General features: G+C 41.5%; 1 protein-coding gene across 2 annotated transcripts in view; it reads right to left on the reverse strand.

The window, feature by feature from the left end:
- Positions 1-12,899, reverse strand: part of ARHGEF38 (Rho guanine nucleotide exchange factor 38) — a 128,910-nt gene that overhangs the window by 62,682 nt on the left and 53,329 nt on the right. For both annotated transcript variants that reach the window (XM_072623060.1, XM_072623061.1), the window contains exon 4: positions 7,504-7,651. In XM_072623060.1, the coding sequence (XP_072479161.1) occupies positions 7,504-7,651 (148 nt within the window). The remainder of the gene's footprint in view (positions 1-7,503; positions 7,652-12,899) is intronic.

The raw sequence follows: 12,899 nt of genomic DNA on the forward strand, positions 1-12,899 counted from the left end.
GCTTGTGGATACAAGCATTACAACTGCTTAGGCTCCTTAAGAGCCATCCCAAGATGGTGAATTTTTAATAAACTTTGTTTTCTTTGGCTTTAAGAAGGCTTGAGTCGAATTCATTCGAGCACAACCTGGACTGGGGGTATTTTGGGGTCCCATCACCTCGAAACCTCATCATTTATGGTTCCCTGACTGGGAAAAGCAGCTAATCTCAAGTTCTTCTGCTAAAACTGGAAGGTAAGTAAGCCTCCCCCTCTCCCTATCCCCTTCTTGCTCTCCAAGCACCTTGGAAGTGGATTTTTGGACCTGACTTCAGGTCCTAGTATCAGGCAAAGTCTCTGAACTCTCTGGGCGCTGGGGAGTTAGAGACGCAGGTTGTCAGTCCAGTGATTGTGTTTGAGGCAGTGGACCTGGGCATACCCTCCAAAAATGGGTGCCCAATTCTCTGGATTTCCTGGGTGCAAGGAAATCAGGGAAAACTCAGTTACTTTTTTAGCATGTGCCTAAGTCTCTGAACTTTCTGGGCTAGGGATTTAGAGACTCAGGTTGTTGGTCCAGTGATTGTGTTTGAGGCAGTAGACCTGGGCATACCCCTCCAAAGCACAATCGTCTGAACTTCCTGGGTGCTAGGAGGTTAGGGAAACGTCAGTTAAGTGGGTGCTCAATTCTCTGGATTTCCTGGGTGCAAGGAAATCAGGGAAAACTCAGTTATTTTTGTCCTCTTGTTTTTTATCTCAAGGCTAACTCCCATGTCCTCCTTTAAGGAGGGAGGAACTTCCAGCCCCACGCCAAGTAAGGGGCAGACTTCATCAGTTACAAAGAATTCACCTTTGGGTTGTCTCTTACAAAATTGGAAAAAATTTAGCTTCTCTAAAGAACTTAAAAAGAAAAAGTTGTTGTTCTTTTGCAACACACTTTGGCCTCAGCATCACCTGAAGGACAACGAAGTGTGGCCCATGTTTGGGACCTTACAATGTAATATTCTTTTACAGTTAGAATTATATTGTCTCCAAAAGGAAAAATGGATAGAAATACCTTACATCAGGGCCTTCGTCAAACTCTCTCAGGACCCCATTCTCAAAAAAGATTGTAAGATGCTTATAGCCAGAGCCGCCCCACCAAAGGACAATAGGGGTGAACTGGACGTTAGGGTCTTGGCCTCACCTTCTCTCCTATCTCCATTCCCAACCCCCACTCAGTTCCTAGCCATGGGGCTTGCTGAGGTGCCTCCCTCTGCAGCCCCTCTAGCTATGGCAATACTCACTCAGGCCTCCATGGCACTCTCTGGGGCATGTCCCCCTTCTACCTCTACTCTTTCTCAGGTACCAGCAGATGTTTCCCCCAGCCAGCCAGATCCCCTGGCCCTGCATCCTAATCCAGTTCAGTAGGTATTCCCCAGCCCCTCCCTCACAAGAAGTGGGACTTCCTATCTTCCTCCACAAGCGCCTGTCCCCATTGGGCCGTCAGGGCTGTTTCCCTTGAGAGAAGTGCCTACCCCACCCAGTGGGACAACCAGGGCGCATGTTCCGTTCTCTTTTTCGGATCTCACCCAGATTAAAGAGAAACTAGAGAGATACTCTGAAGACCCCACTAGGTTTGCTGAGAGTTTTAGGGACATATCCCTACAATTTCTTGGAATGATCTACATATTCTTTTTTATACCTGTTTTACAGTTGAAGAGAAGAGGTCCTCCTCTTCTGGGAGCAAACCCAAAAGTTTGGGAATCATATGGCTAGCAATGATGCTACAAAATACCCCCCAGGAGCAACTGCTGTTCCCACTAGTGACCCAGGATGGGATTATCAAAAGAGTGAGGACAGAGGAAAGAGAGACCTTATGGTAATTTGCCTGTTAGAAGGCCTAAAAACTGCATTTCAAAAACAAGTAAATTTTCAAAAAATTTGGGAAATTACTCAGGGAGAACCAGCTAGTAGAAGCTATTAAAAAGCATACAAATTTGGAACCTGACTCCATAGAAGGGGAAGCAATCCTTAGCATGTATTTTATTAATCAGTCTGCCCCCAGATATTAGGAGGAAACTGCAGAAATTGGTAATGGGACCCCAAACACCTCAAGCCCAATTACTGGAGATGGCCTTTGGAGTCTTTAACAACAGAGGCCTCATTGCAGCAGAGGAGAGAGAACAAAGGAGAAGGGCCAGGGCCAGGGAGCATGCTCAATTCTTGGCTACTGCCTTGGCCAGGAAAAGAACCAGGGAGCACCCTTCCAGGGCACCCCCTTGGAGGAAGCATGGCTACTTGGGCAGTGGGGAAACCACCTTTCATTGCCACAAAGAGGTTCATTGGTCTGAGGAGTGCCCCTCCAGGGCGCCCCCCCCCCAGAGGGAGCCCCAGGAACCAATGCCTGTAGAACCCTGCCCATGTGACAAAGAGGGACATTGGAGGAAAGATTGTCCCTCAGGTTGGAAAAGTGGTGGAGCCACCCCCCAGTACTCTGTCCTCCAGTCTTCTTAGGACTTGGAATGATGGAAAAGCCTGGGTGCTGGCAGTACTCCCACTTTCTCCACCTCTCTCACTAAGCCCTGGGCAAAAATGAAGGCTGAAGGTAAGGATACCCACTTTAACATGGCTAAATTCTCTGCTTTAAACAGTTACTCTGGCCCTACCCGTCCCTTGACCCCTCAGGTCATAGGCATTGAAGGGGAAACTAAAGAATGTCTCCAGACATAACCCCTTCCCAGCCTACTTGAGGATCTGTTGTTTAAACACTCCTTCCTTGTGCCCTCCTCTGACCCTGCCCCCTTGCTGGAAAGGGACCTGGTGGTGAAATTGGGGAGCCAATTTTCTCTAGTTAATCTTCCCATCTCCTTCTTCCCTCTGTTCACTAAATCTCCCCACATTCGCTTGAGAGTGTGGGACAGTTGAGCCAATTGTTTGGGATCTGGGAATTCCAGGGCGAGCTACTTCTGCCACCCCAGGCATTGTTAGCCTCCCAGACCCTAAAGTGTTCTCCCATCTCAGCCAGTATCTGATTAAGACTGAGACCTGGGAAGGACTACAACCTTTAATTGAACGATTTCTTAAGTATAGACTCCTCATCCCCTGTTCATCTCCATGTAACACTGCAATCTTTTCCTCCAAAAAACCCTAATGGAGAATGCTCACAACTATTTTTGCTTTTAATTGTACTTTTCTTGGGGAATCAAGTCCATATCAGCTAACATGGAAAGTCTTGCCCCAAAGCTTTAGAGATAACCCTCATTTATTTGGCCAGGCTTTGGGAAGGGATTTAAGGCACCTGAAACTAGCAGGCAGTAGCTTAATCCTGTATGTGCATAATATTCTTATCTGTAGCCCCACCCAGGTGGGTTCTTTGGCTGCTGCCACAGAAGCCCTGAACAAAGTCCAGATAGCATGCCAGTCCATAAGGTATCTGGACCATGAACCTAGGCCCACCTCTCTCTCTCCTTAACCTCAGAAGGAAAAAGGACAATCCTGTCTATCCTCGTTCCAGCTACTAAGAAACAAGTTCGAGTGTTTTTTGGCATGACTGGATTTTGTAGACTCTGGACTCCTAATTTTGGTTTTATTGCTAAACCCCTTTATGCCCCTATTCAGGGCACTGACTTAGACCAGGTTTTTGAGACTTTGAAAACTAATTTGACCACCACCCCATCACTAGCCCTACCCAATCTGGGAAAACCTTGCACTCTGTATGTTGATGAAAGGAGAGGACAGGCTTTGGGAGTCTTAACCCATTCCTTCGGACCTGACCCCAAGGCCAGTTGATGCTTTTATTTGCTCAAAATATGCTTTCCTTGTTCTACATACCCATGGCACAATCTGGAAGGAAAGGGGATATCTGACAGCCAAAACTCCCCTATCAATCATGCCCTTCTATGTTTTGGCCTTGCCACAGTCATCTTTAATTCTCTCCAGAGAAATTATCTTTTATGCCAGGGAAACTGTCTTTTCTTCATACTCCTTTTGTACCTGTTTGGTGCGTGTTTGCATAACCTCCTTGCCAGGTTTGTCTTTTCCAGAGTGCAAGCCATCAACTTCCAGATGACAGCCCAGGCTATATATATATATATATATCAACCTCCGTCTGAATCCAAGGTCTCCAGCCCACTAGACCTGGCACCGGCCACGTTCTGAACCCTTGAACAGGACCCATCAAGGCAGGAACAGCTACGCCCCTTGCCAGCAGGAAGCAGTTTCAGAAACTGAGACCTTTGCCCTTTACTCCAAAAGAATTTGGGTTCAATCTGTTTGAGGGGGGAATGATGGGGTTCAGACCCAGGGAGCCTCCTTGAGCTCCCCTTGAATTTTCTCACTTAATCTGGCCTTTCTTCCTCAAATCTAATCTTCCCATTTGTTCCAGCAGTCTCTGGAAGTCCAAGCGTTTTTCATTAACATTCTGCTCAGGTGTCTGTTGCATCCCCCACCCTTGATCCCATCAAAACCCCATTTCCCCAGGCTGCTGACCACTCCCATCAAGATCTGTATTCATTCCCATACCACCCCTATCAAGATCTCTGGATTGCCCCACCTGCTTCCCACCCAAACCCTCCACTGTCTGATATCTCTTGATAGTTTCCAGCCTTTGACCCTCCTTGGATTCCCTCTTTGGACTTCTCCTCAAGACCCTCCCTAAACCCCTCCTTCCATCATCCTGGAGTACTAGATCACCCTCCCCCCCCCCCCCACCCCAGATCCCTCCTACAGTCTTTTCTGTATTTAGTCCCATCTTGCCTCCATGAAGGCGCTCAGATTCAATCCAGCTCAGACTCTGTCTAGTAGGATTCTATCTGGCTCGCTTGTGAATACAAGTGTCACAAATGCTTAGGCTCCTTAAGAGCCAACCCAACGTGGTGAATCTTTAATAAATTTTGTTTTCTTTGGCTTAAAAAAAAAAGAAACAAAATACAAACAGGTATAATACTGTCTTACATAGATGCATATGAATCTATGTGTTTGTGATTATAGATACCTATGTATAAGTTTGTGCATGCAAATGTATTTCTATATGTTTGTGTATATGTATATATGAATGTGTATATTTACACACATATGTATATGTATACATATGTGTGTATGTATGTATAGATCCGTGCTTAATTGTAGCCTTCTTGGGGGAGGAAGGGAGGAAAGGGGAAAAAGAACAAAGTAAAAAGTACAAAGCAAAAAGCAAAGAAGAAAATAAAACCTAAGAGGAAGTAAAGAAAAGATGGACAACTCAGAACACAATGTGTAGTATTTACTATATAGGCTCTTGAAATGGAAATTTATTGCAGTGTATTTCAAATCCTCTCATGTTCTGTTGTGCACATGGCAATGTTTTTATTTCTTTTCTTATTTTGGATTTAAGTTTCAGTGTTTAAATTTGTTTCTTCTTTCTTTTCTTATTTTGTGTTTAAGTTTAAAATACAAAAAAAAAGTGGTGACAGGATATAAAACCATGCCTTGTGAGAATGAGTTGAAAGTACCAGGGTTATTTTAATCCAAAGAAGACAATACTCAGGAAGGAAGGAGGAGGGAGAGAAGGCATAATAACCCTCTTGATGTATTTGAATGAAAGGGCTGCCATAAGCTCTAGAATCTGGGAGATGATCATCCTGCTGTATTCTTCCCTGATTAGAACCTCTACTGAGGTGCTCCATTTTTAGGAAAGATATTGATAAAGGAGAAGCATATTTAGAAAAAGATGACCAGGATAATGGGGACACTAAAAACCATGTTATCTAAGGATCAATTGAAGATGTTGGGAATTCTTAACTTGGAGAAGACTTAAGATATTATGGAAGAAGTTCCTTCTTTAAGTATGGGTTGGACTACATATTCTCTGAATTACCTTCCACAGAATGATCATTAGAATTCATAGGATTCTGAGATTCTATGAGTCTTTATGAAAGATGACTAAGGTTTATCCATTCAATGGCAAGGGACAGAGCTAAGATCAACGGGTGAACATTACAAGGAGGTAGGTATGATAATAATAACAATAAACAACAACAACCATATTTATGTAATGTTTTAATGTTTACCAAGTTCTTCCCTCAGAACTCTATGAGATAGGTAGTATCAGTATTATTCCCTTTTTGTGGATAGAAATACTTGCTCATGGTCACAAATTTATATGTTGAAGGCAGGATTTGAACCTAGCAGGATCTTTTGACCATAAATGCCTTGTCCTAGAACTGCTTAAGAGGTGGAGCTGCCTTGTGAAGTTAGTGAATTAGCCTTTTCCAGCTCTGGAGAGTTAGCCTTCTGATTCACTAGTCTGCTGAATTGTCTACCCCAAGGGCTTTCCAGAAGAAACTGGGTAACATGACCTGGAGGTGCTAGGGAACCACTGAAATGTACTGAAAAGGGGGATGAAATGATCAGGCCTCTATGCCTTAGGATGATCAATTTGATAGCTAAGCACAGGAAGGATCAGAGTGGGAGAGACAGATATAACTGCAGTAACAAATTAGTTGTTAGGGTCAAGGGGAATTCTGGGTTTCGTGTGTGTGTGTGTGTGTGTGTGTGTGTGTGTGCGCGCGTGTGTGTGTGCATATGTTTGTGTGTGTGTTTTTAATCTATTCTGATAGGGAACAGAAGAGATAAATAGATTGCAATGTTGTTTGATGGAATAAATAACTGAAAATAATTTAATGCTAAAAAAAGACGATCATTGTTTGGGCAATAAACAGAGGGAATGCAAGCACTTCATGATCAACGGGAGGAGCTAATGATGTCAGCTATTTCTTAACCAAGAGGCTGAGCCTGGGTCTAGAAGAGATGTTTTAAAAGTAGTTCCTCACTAGTGTAAAGGGAAGGTAGGTGGGGTAGTGGGTAGAGCAACAGACTTGGAGTCAGGAAGACCTGAGTTCAAATGTGCCATCAGAAACCTTACTAGGTCTGTGACCCTGGGCAAGTCACTTAACCCTGTTTGCCCCTGTTTGCCTCACCTATAAAATGATCTGGAGAAGGAAATAGCAAACCACTCCAGTATCTTTGCCAAGAAAACCGCAAATGGGGTCACAAAGAGTCAGATATGATGAAAATGACTGAACAACACTAGGGATAAATTCTGGCTGGTCTCTGGGCAATATTTCCCATACCAGCCATGTGCTGAGATAGTAAAGTGTGATAAGCCTATGGAAATAAGGGAAGTATCCCAGCATCTAAGAGTTATCACACAGAAATGATGTGCTTTATACTCAAAAAAAGAAAGAAAGAACAGGTAAGTAGCAAAGGCTATAAGGAAGGGAGTCACTACATTTTGTTTTTTGATACTGCATTTTCTCCATCTCCACAGGGCCCTGAAAACAAGAGAGGATCTTTTTTGTGTGTTATTTTTAGCTCCCCTTGAACCAAAAAAGAAAAAAAGTAATCATGGCCCCTGGCTTGTCAGCTTTTCATAAAAGGAACGCAAAGCAGAGCTCCCAGCAAGCCTCATAAAACACAGGATTTATAGGAAACCTTTCATCTACATCCATTTAAAATGTTCCCTGCTAGGCAACTGACAGTGGATGGAAATCATCATTTGAAAAGGACTTACTTTAAGGACTGGATACAGTGTGTCATGTGCTCTTTTAGTTCTTCGTCCTTTTCATAGGACTCGAGCATAGTGTGCGCCTCATCATGGTGATAGCAGTAGATTTTATAGATGTCTTCGAGTGGATTTTTAATCTGCAGGAAGACTCCCCCTATTTAAGGCAAGACCAAACCAAAAAGATATTAGGCTAAACCCAAGTACCACATAACAGTTTTATTATTATTTCACAGTGTTAGAAAACTACGAAAAGGTTGGTTGGTTCCCACCTCACTTCCAGTAAGTGAGGAAAAAGTACTTTGAGAAGAGGAGAAGGAAAGGGAGGAAAAAAGTAAAAGAGGGGAGAGAAAGAGAAGAGACAGAAGGGAGCAGAAAAGAGGAGAAAGAAGGAAAAGAAAGGGAAGAGAAGGTAAGAAAAGAAGTGGTAAGAAAGAGAAAGGAGAGAAAAAGAGAGAAAGGAGAAACGGAGGAAAAAAGAAGAGGAAAAGAAAGAAAGAAAGGAATATGTTTGGATTGTTAATAAGGATTGGATAATGGAGTTTTGTTTCTCAGCTGTGCTTGAATGGGAGGAAAAATTGGGGGCTTGGTGGGCATATGATCATTTCGGGGTTCATTCTCTTAACCGTGTTTCCTTAAGTGCTTTGGAAGATGATCTTGTAATATCAATAAAACTACTGGCCATCTCTAATCCTATTTGGAAGTAGGAAAGTCTATGAATGCTAAATATTATTTTTAAAATGGATTTAGAGAATGTTCCCATACAGAAGTGACAGCAGGGTTAAACCTGTGAAAACAAATTTGATTGAGTGGATTGGTTTCATATAGCTCTCTCTGTAGACACCTGAGTACCTACTCAATCCTATTTTGCAACGATGTGATCATTGGATTTAAAAATAGGGAAGGAACTTTAGAGATCATCTAATTCAATCCTCTCATTTCACAAGGGAGGAAACTGAGATTCTTTAAAAAAGTGACTTGCCCAGTCACAAAGGAAGTAGCTAGCAAGCAGCAGTTAGAATTCAGTGAATTGGATTTAAATGAGGCAGAGTTGCACAAAGTCGCCAGCCTTACTCACTCTTTCAATCAGAAGTCCAATGGTAAGACCAAAGTCAATTTTGGGTAGATGCATTGGGTGGCCTTGATGTCTTTGATGTGTGACCAAGTTCTAGGTGCTCTTCAGCTGCCTTCATGGTCATTGGAATAAACTGTTCTCATCTGCCCATTCTGCCCAGGGAAGTCTTCACATACTTGGGGTAAGCATCCCCTTAAATCACCAAGAGGTTGTGGCCCATTGGTTATTCAACCTAGCTTAGCCCTGTCTGCTAAGATGGCCTTACTGGGGTATGGCCGCTACACTGTGCATGCGACAGGTTCAGCTGTGTGTCTTCTACTACCTGTGTGATGGAGGGCAAATCACCTCACCTGTGTGGGCTAAGGTTCCTCACCTGTAAAACAAGAGTGTTGGAATAGATGAATTCTGAGGTCACTTCTCAATCTCATTCAACCCCATCTTATGATTTCTGTACTCTTTTTAAAAATCTCATTTTTATTAATACCTTTTGGTTTTACATCATATTTTAGAAAACAAATGATCATTCCTCCCTCCCTTACCCAGCAAGCCATCACCTGTAACAAATATCTTGAAAGAAAGAGAAAAAAAAAGCAGTACAGGGAAGTGAACGAACAATTATCAAACATTCACTTTTCCCTTCCTCCTCCCACACCATTCACCGGAGAAAAAAAAGTAGAATTCTAGAACTCCTAGATCACATAAGCACACAAAATAAGTCCCACATTGGTCATGTCTAAAAAGGCTTTTCTCATTCTGCATATTAAATCAGTCTCTTTTTCATGAGGGCAGAGCATTTTCTTCAGCAGTCCTCTGGAATTATCATTGATTATGGAGTTGATCAGAGTTTTCATAAATTTTAAAGAATTATTCATTTTACAGTATTGATGTTCAAATGACTCTGGTTCTGTTCACTTCGCTCTGCATCAATTCATTCAAGTCTTTCCATGACTCTGAAAACATCTCTTTCCTCATGTCTTAAAGCACAATAGAATTCCATCAAATTCATATGCACAATTTCTTCATCCATCACCTGGTTGAGAGGCACCCTCTTACTTTCCAGGTCTTTGCCATACACACATACAAAAAAGTTGCTATTTTTGTACATATAGAAATCTTCCCTCTTCTTTAATATCTATACTTTTTCCACTTCATCATGTGACTGTGCCCATAGGTAGGGTGCAAACTCATCTTTCAAAAATTATTTGTGATTCCAACAACCATTCATTGAAATAGTTGGTCAATCAAACAATCAAAGAGCGCTAATGTGCCCATCTAGGAGCTAAGGGGAATGCAAGGAAAGTATATGAGATGATTTGTGCCTTTAGAATAGTTACAATCCCACTGACTGATGCAAATTAAAACCATTTAAAGATTTTACTTCATTCTCATTAAACTGGCAAAGATGAGGGTTTCCATCTGCAATGTAAAACACCCACATCAATGAGATCATGGATCCAATTAAATCTTGTTTAAGGAAACATTCCCAAGGAAACTGGAAACATTTCCAAGGTGGAAGAGACTCAAAGATCAAGGGAACTCAGAGATGAATGGAAGAGCATAAGAGGAAAAGAAATCCGTAATGTCTTGCATTTCCCTGCCTCTTCCCCCCACCAAAAGCCAAAGCTATGATACATGTATTCTAACTCAATTTTATACTGATCAGAACCTGTGATTTCATTGGTGAGGAACACCTACCGAACAAGATTTCCAACTATTTTAGGACATGTAGTTTTAGAAAATAGCTCGGGCCACTGTGAGGTTAAATGACTGGCTGAGGGTCATACAATAGCCCTGGTTTTCCTGACTCAACAGCCAGGTCTCTAGTCATCTACTCATGATGCCACTGACCCCTGACCCATCACTTTACTAGTTGTGTCAAAAAAAGGGAGTATAAGATTAGTGTGGTATGATCTTTTTACACCTACACATATCATGAGAAACATTTAAAATGGCAAAAATGTTTTTTTTAAACCCATAAAGCAGTCAATATTGGAAGATATTATGGGAGTCATAATAATTGCTATTGATGAACCTCTGAGTTCCAACCATCCTAGAAAACAAGTGTATTTGACCCAGAAATCCCATGACTGAATATTTATCCTATGAAGGTAAACGACATAAAGTTCTCATGTATACCGAAGTATCACCAGTGTTACACTTTGCAACAAAGAAGTGGAAACCAAATGGATGTCCTTCAATTGGGGAATGTCCAAATAAAATATGTTTTCCACTATAAGAAATCATAGTTACAAGAAATTTGAAGAAACATGGGAAGAATTATAAAACGATTCAGAATGAAACAGAGTCAAAAGAACAATATATGTAACGACCACAATACTGTTTTAAAAGTAATCTAGCTGATGAATTGTGCTGATATTAGTTCTGTAGAAATGATGAGGAAGAATATTTTCTGCCTTATTAGTGAGGTGAGTACTACATGTATGGTTGGTTGGTTAGCTTTGCTCAAATCTACTGTGTTATGGGGAAAGATTTAATCAGGGTGGGAGATGGGGTGTACTTTAGGGGATATGGTATGAAAACAAAAGGTAAATTTTTTAAAAGGAAAAAAATAAAACCATTTAAAATACCCTAATAGTTATTTTTTTTAAAGTCTTCCTCAAAATACTGACTTCTACAAATTCTGTGGCTACAGAGTGCACATTGATGTGAATAGATTAAGGTGTCTGAAGTGAAACTATTCCACATAAGTAGATATGATTTCAGTATCACCAGACTGCTTTATTCATATTGAATAATTAACATGTGTAATATTCTTTTGAGATATTATTATCATCTTTCCAACAATGGAATGTTGAGGCAAATAATAATAACCGTTGTCATAGCTACCATTTATATACCAGTTTGAGATTTGCAAAGAGCTTGCATATGTTATTTCATTTGATCTTCTGCAAGGGGTGGGTGGAGGAGTGCTGGACACAAAGTCAAAAAGTGGTTGTTGTCAGTCATATCTGATTCTTCATAAACCCATGCACCATAACACACTAATGCTGTCCATGGGGTTAGATACTGGAGTGGTTTGCCATTTCATTCTCTATTTTGTTAGGGGAAACAGAGTTTAGTGACTGGCCCAAGCTCATGCAACTAATAAGTATCTGAGGTTGGATTTGAACTCAGAACTTCCTGACTCGAGGCCCAGTTCTCTATGTACTGAGCTACCTAGCTGGGTTCACATCCTCTCTCAAACACTTTACTAAGTGTGTAACCCTGGGTAAATTCCTTAAACTTTCTGGTCCTCAATCATCTCCCTTGTAAAAGGAGAAGAGTTGGACTTGATGATGTCCAGAGTCCTATCTAACTGAAATATCAATGATCCTGTTACTCAAATTCATGTCCCAAAGTGATACAGCTCAGAATAGCACCCCCATTTTCTTCTGAGCCTATTAAAACTCAGGCTTTTACTATTAGTGCATCATTCACCTCACTTAACACTCAAAACACTATGTTAATGTCACCAGAATTCAAACACTTAACATTCTAAAAAGATTCTGTGTCTTTTCTGCTATCTAGCCTAAGACAGATTTTCCTTTCTTCTCAAATAGACAGCTGTTTAGCTTCCACACCATCTCCGTGGTTATGTTTGTTTATTGTCCTGAAACATTAAAGAACTCACAAAATTTGCCAAGGACCCACAAGAGGGATCAATGCTTGTGAGCCCCTTTGGGTGTGAGAGATTTGTCTTCCTTGGCCCTGCGCTGTGTCTCTGACTACAATGTACTAGTATGTTATCTTTCCCACTCGTTTAGGCAGCCATAGAGCCAGAAACAAAAGGAGGAAGACAAGTGAGGGAGAATAAACAATGAGAATCACATAGTGGTCAGTAAAGAGATGCATGGTGAGGGGAACAGGCTGCAGTGTATGATGAATGAGAAACGCTAAAGAACACAAGGAAAAGGTGCTAGCACAGAAATGCATGATAGAAAACAAAGGTGGGTGAAGGAGGGTGCACGATGACAAGAAGATGGTCTGGGGACTCCAACATCAGCAGAGAGGAAGGCCTCCAGCACACTTAACACTGAGACGTCCTATGGCAAACCTATGTGAGAACCTGGACACAGTGGGCAGACAGACAGCAATACACAATATTGGAAGGAACATTTAAATCACAGGTTCTCAAGCTTATTTGGCCTACTGCCCCCTTTTAAAAAAAATTACTTCTCCCCTCTCTAGAAATTTACTTTCTTTGACCCTTTAGTGTTTTTTTTTGAAATCTGCATCATTTAAAAAATGTTTTTTTAAAAATGACACATCTTAAATTTAATAATTTATTGTAAATTTGTGGGACTTTTCCTGTGTTGAAATTTTGATGATG

Source organism: Notamacropus eugenii, chromosome 7 (assembly GCF_028372415.1).
Source record: "Notamacropus eugenii isolate mMacEug1 chromosome 7, mMacEug1.pri_v2, whole genome shotgun sequence".
Taxonomy (NCBI): domain Eukaryota; kingdom Metazoa; phylum Chordata; class Mammalia; order Diprotodontia; family Macropodidae; genus Notamacropus; species Notamacropus eugenii.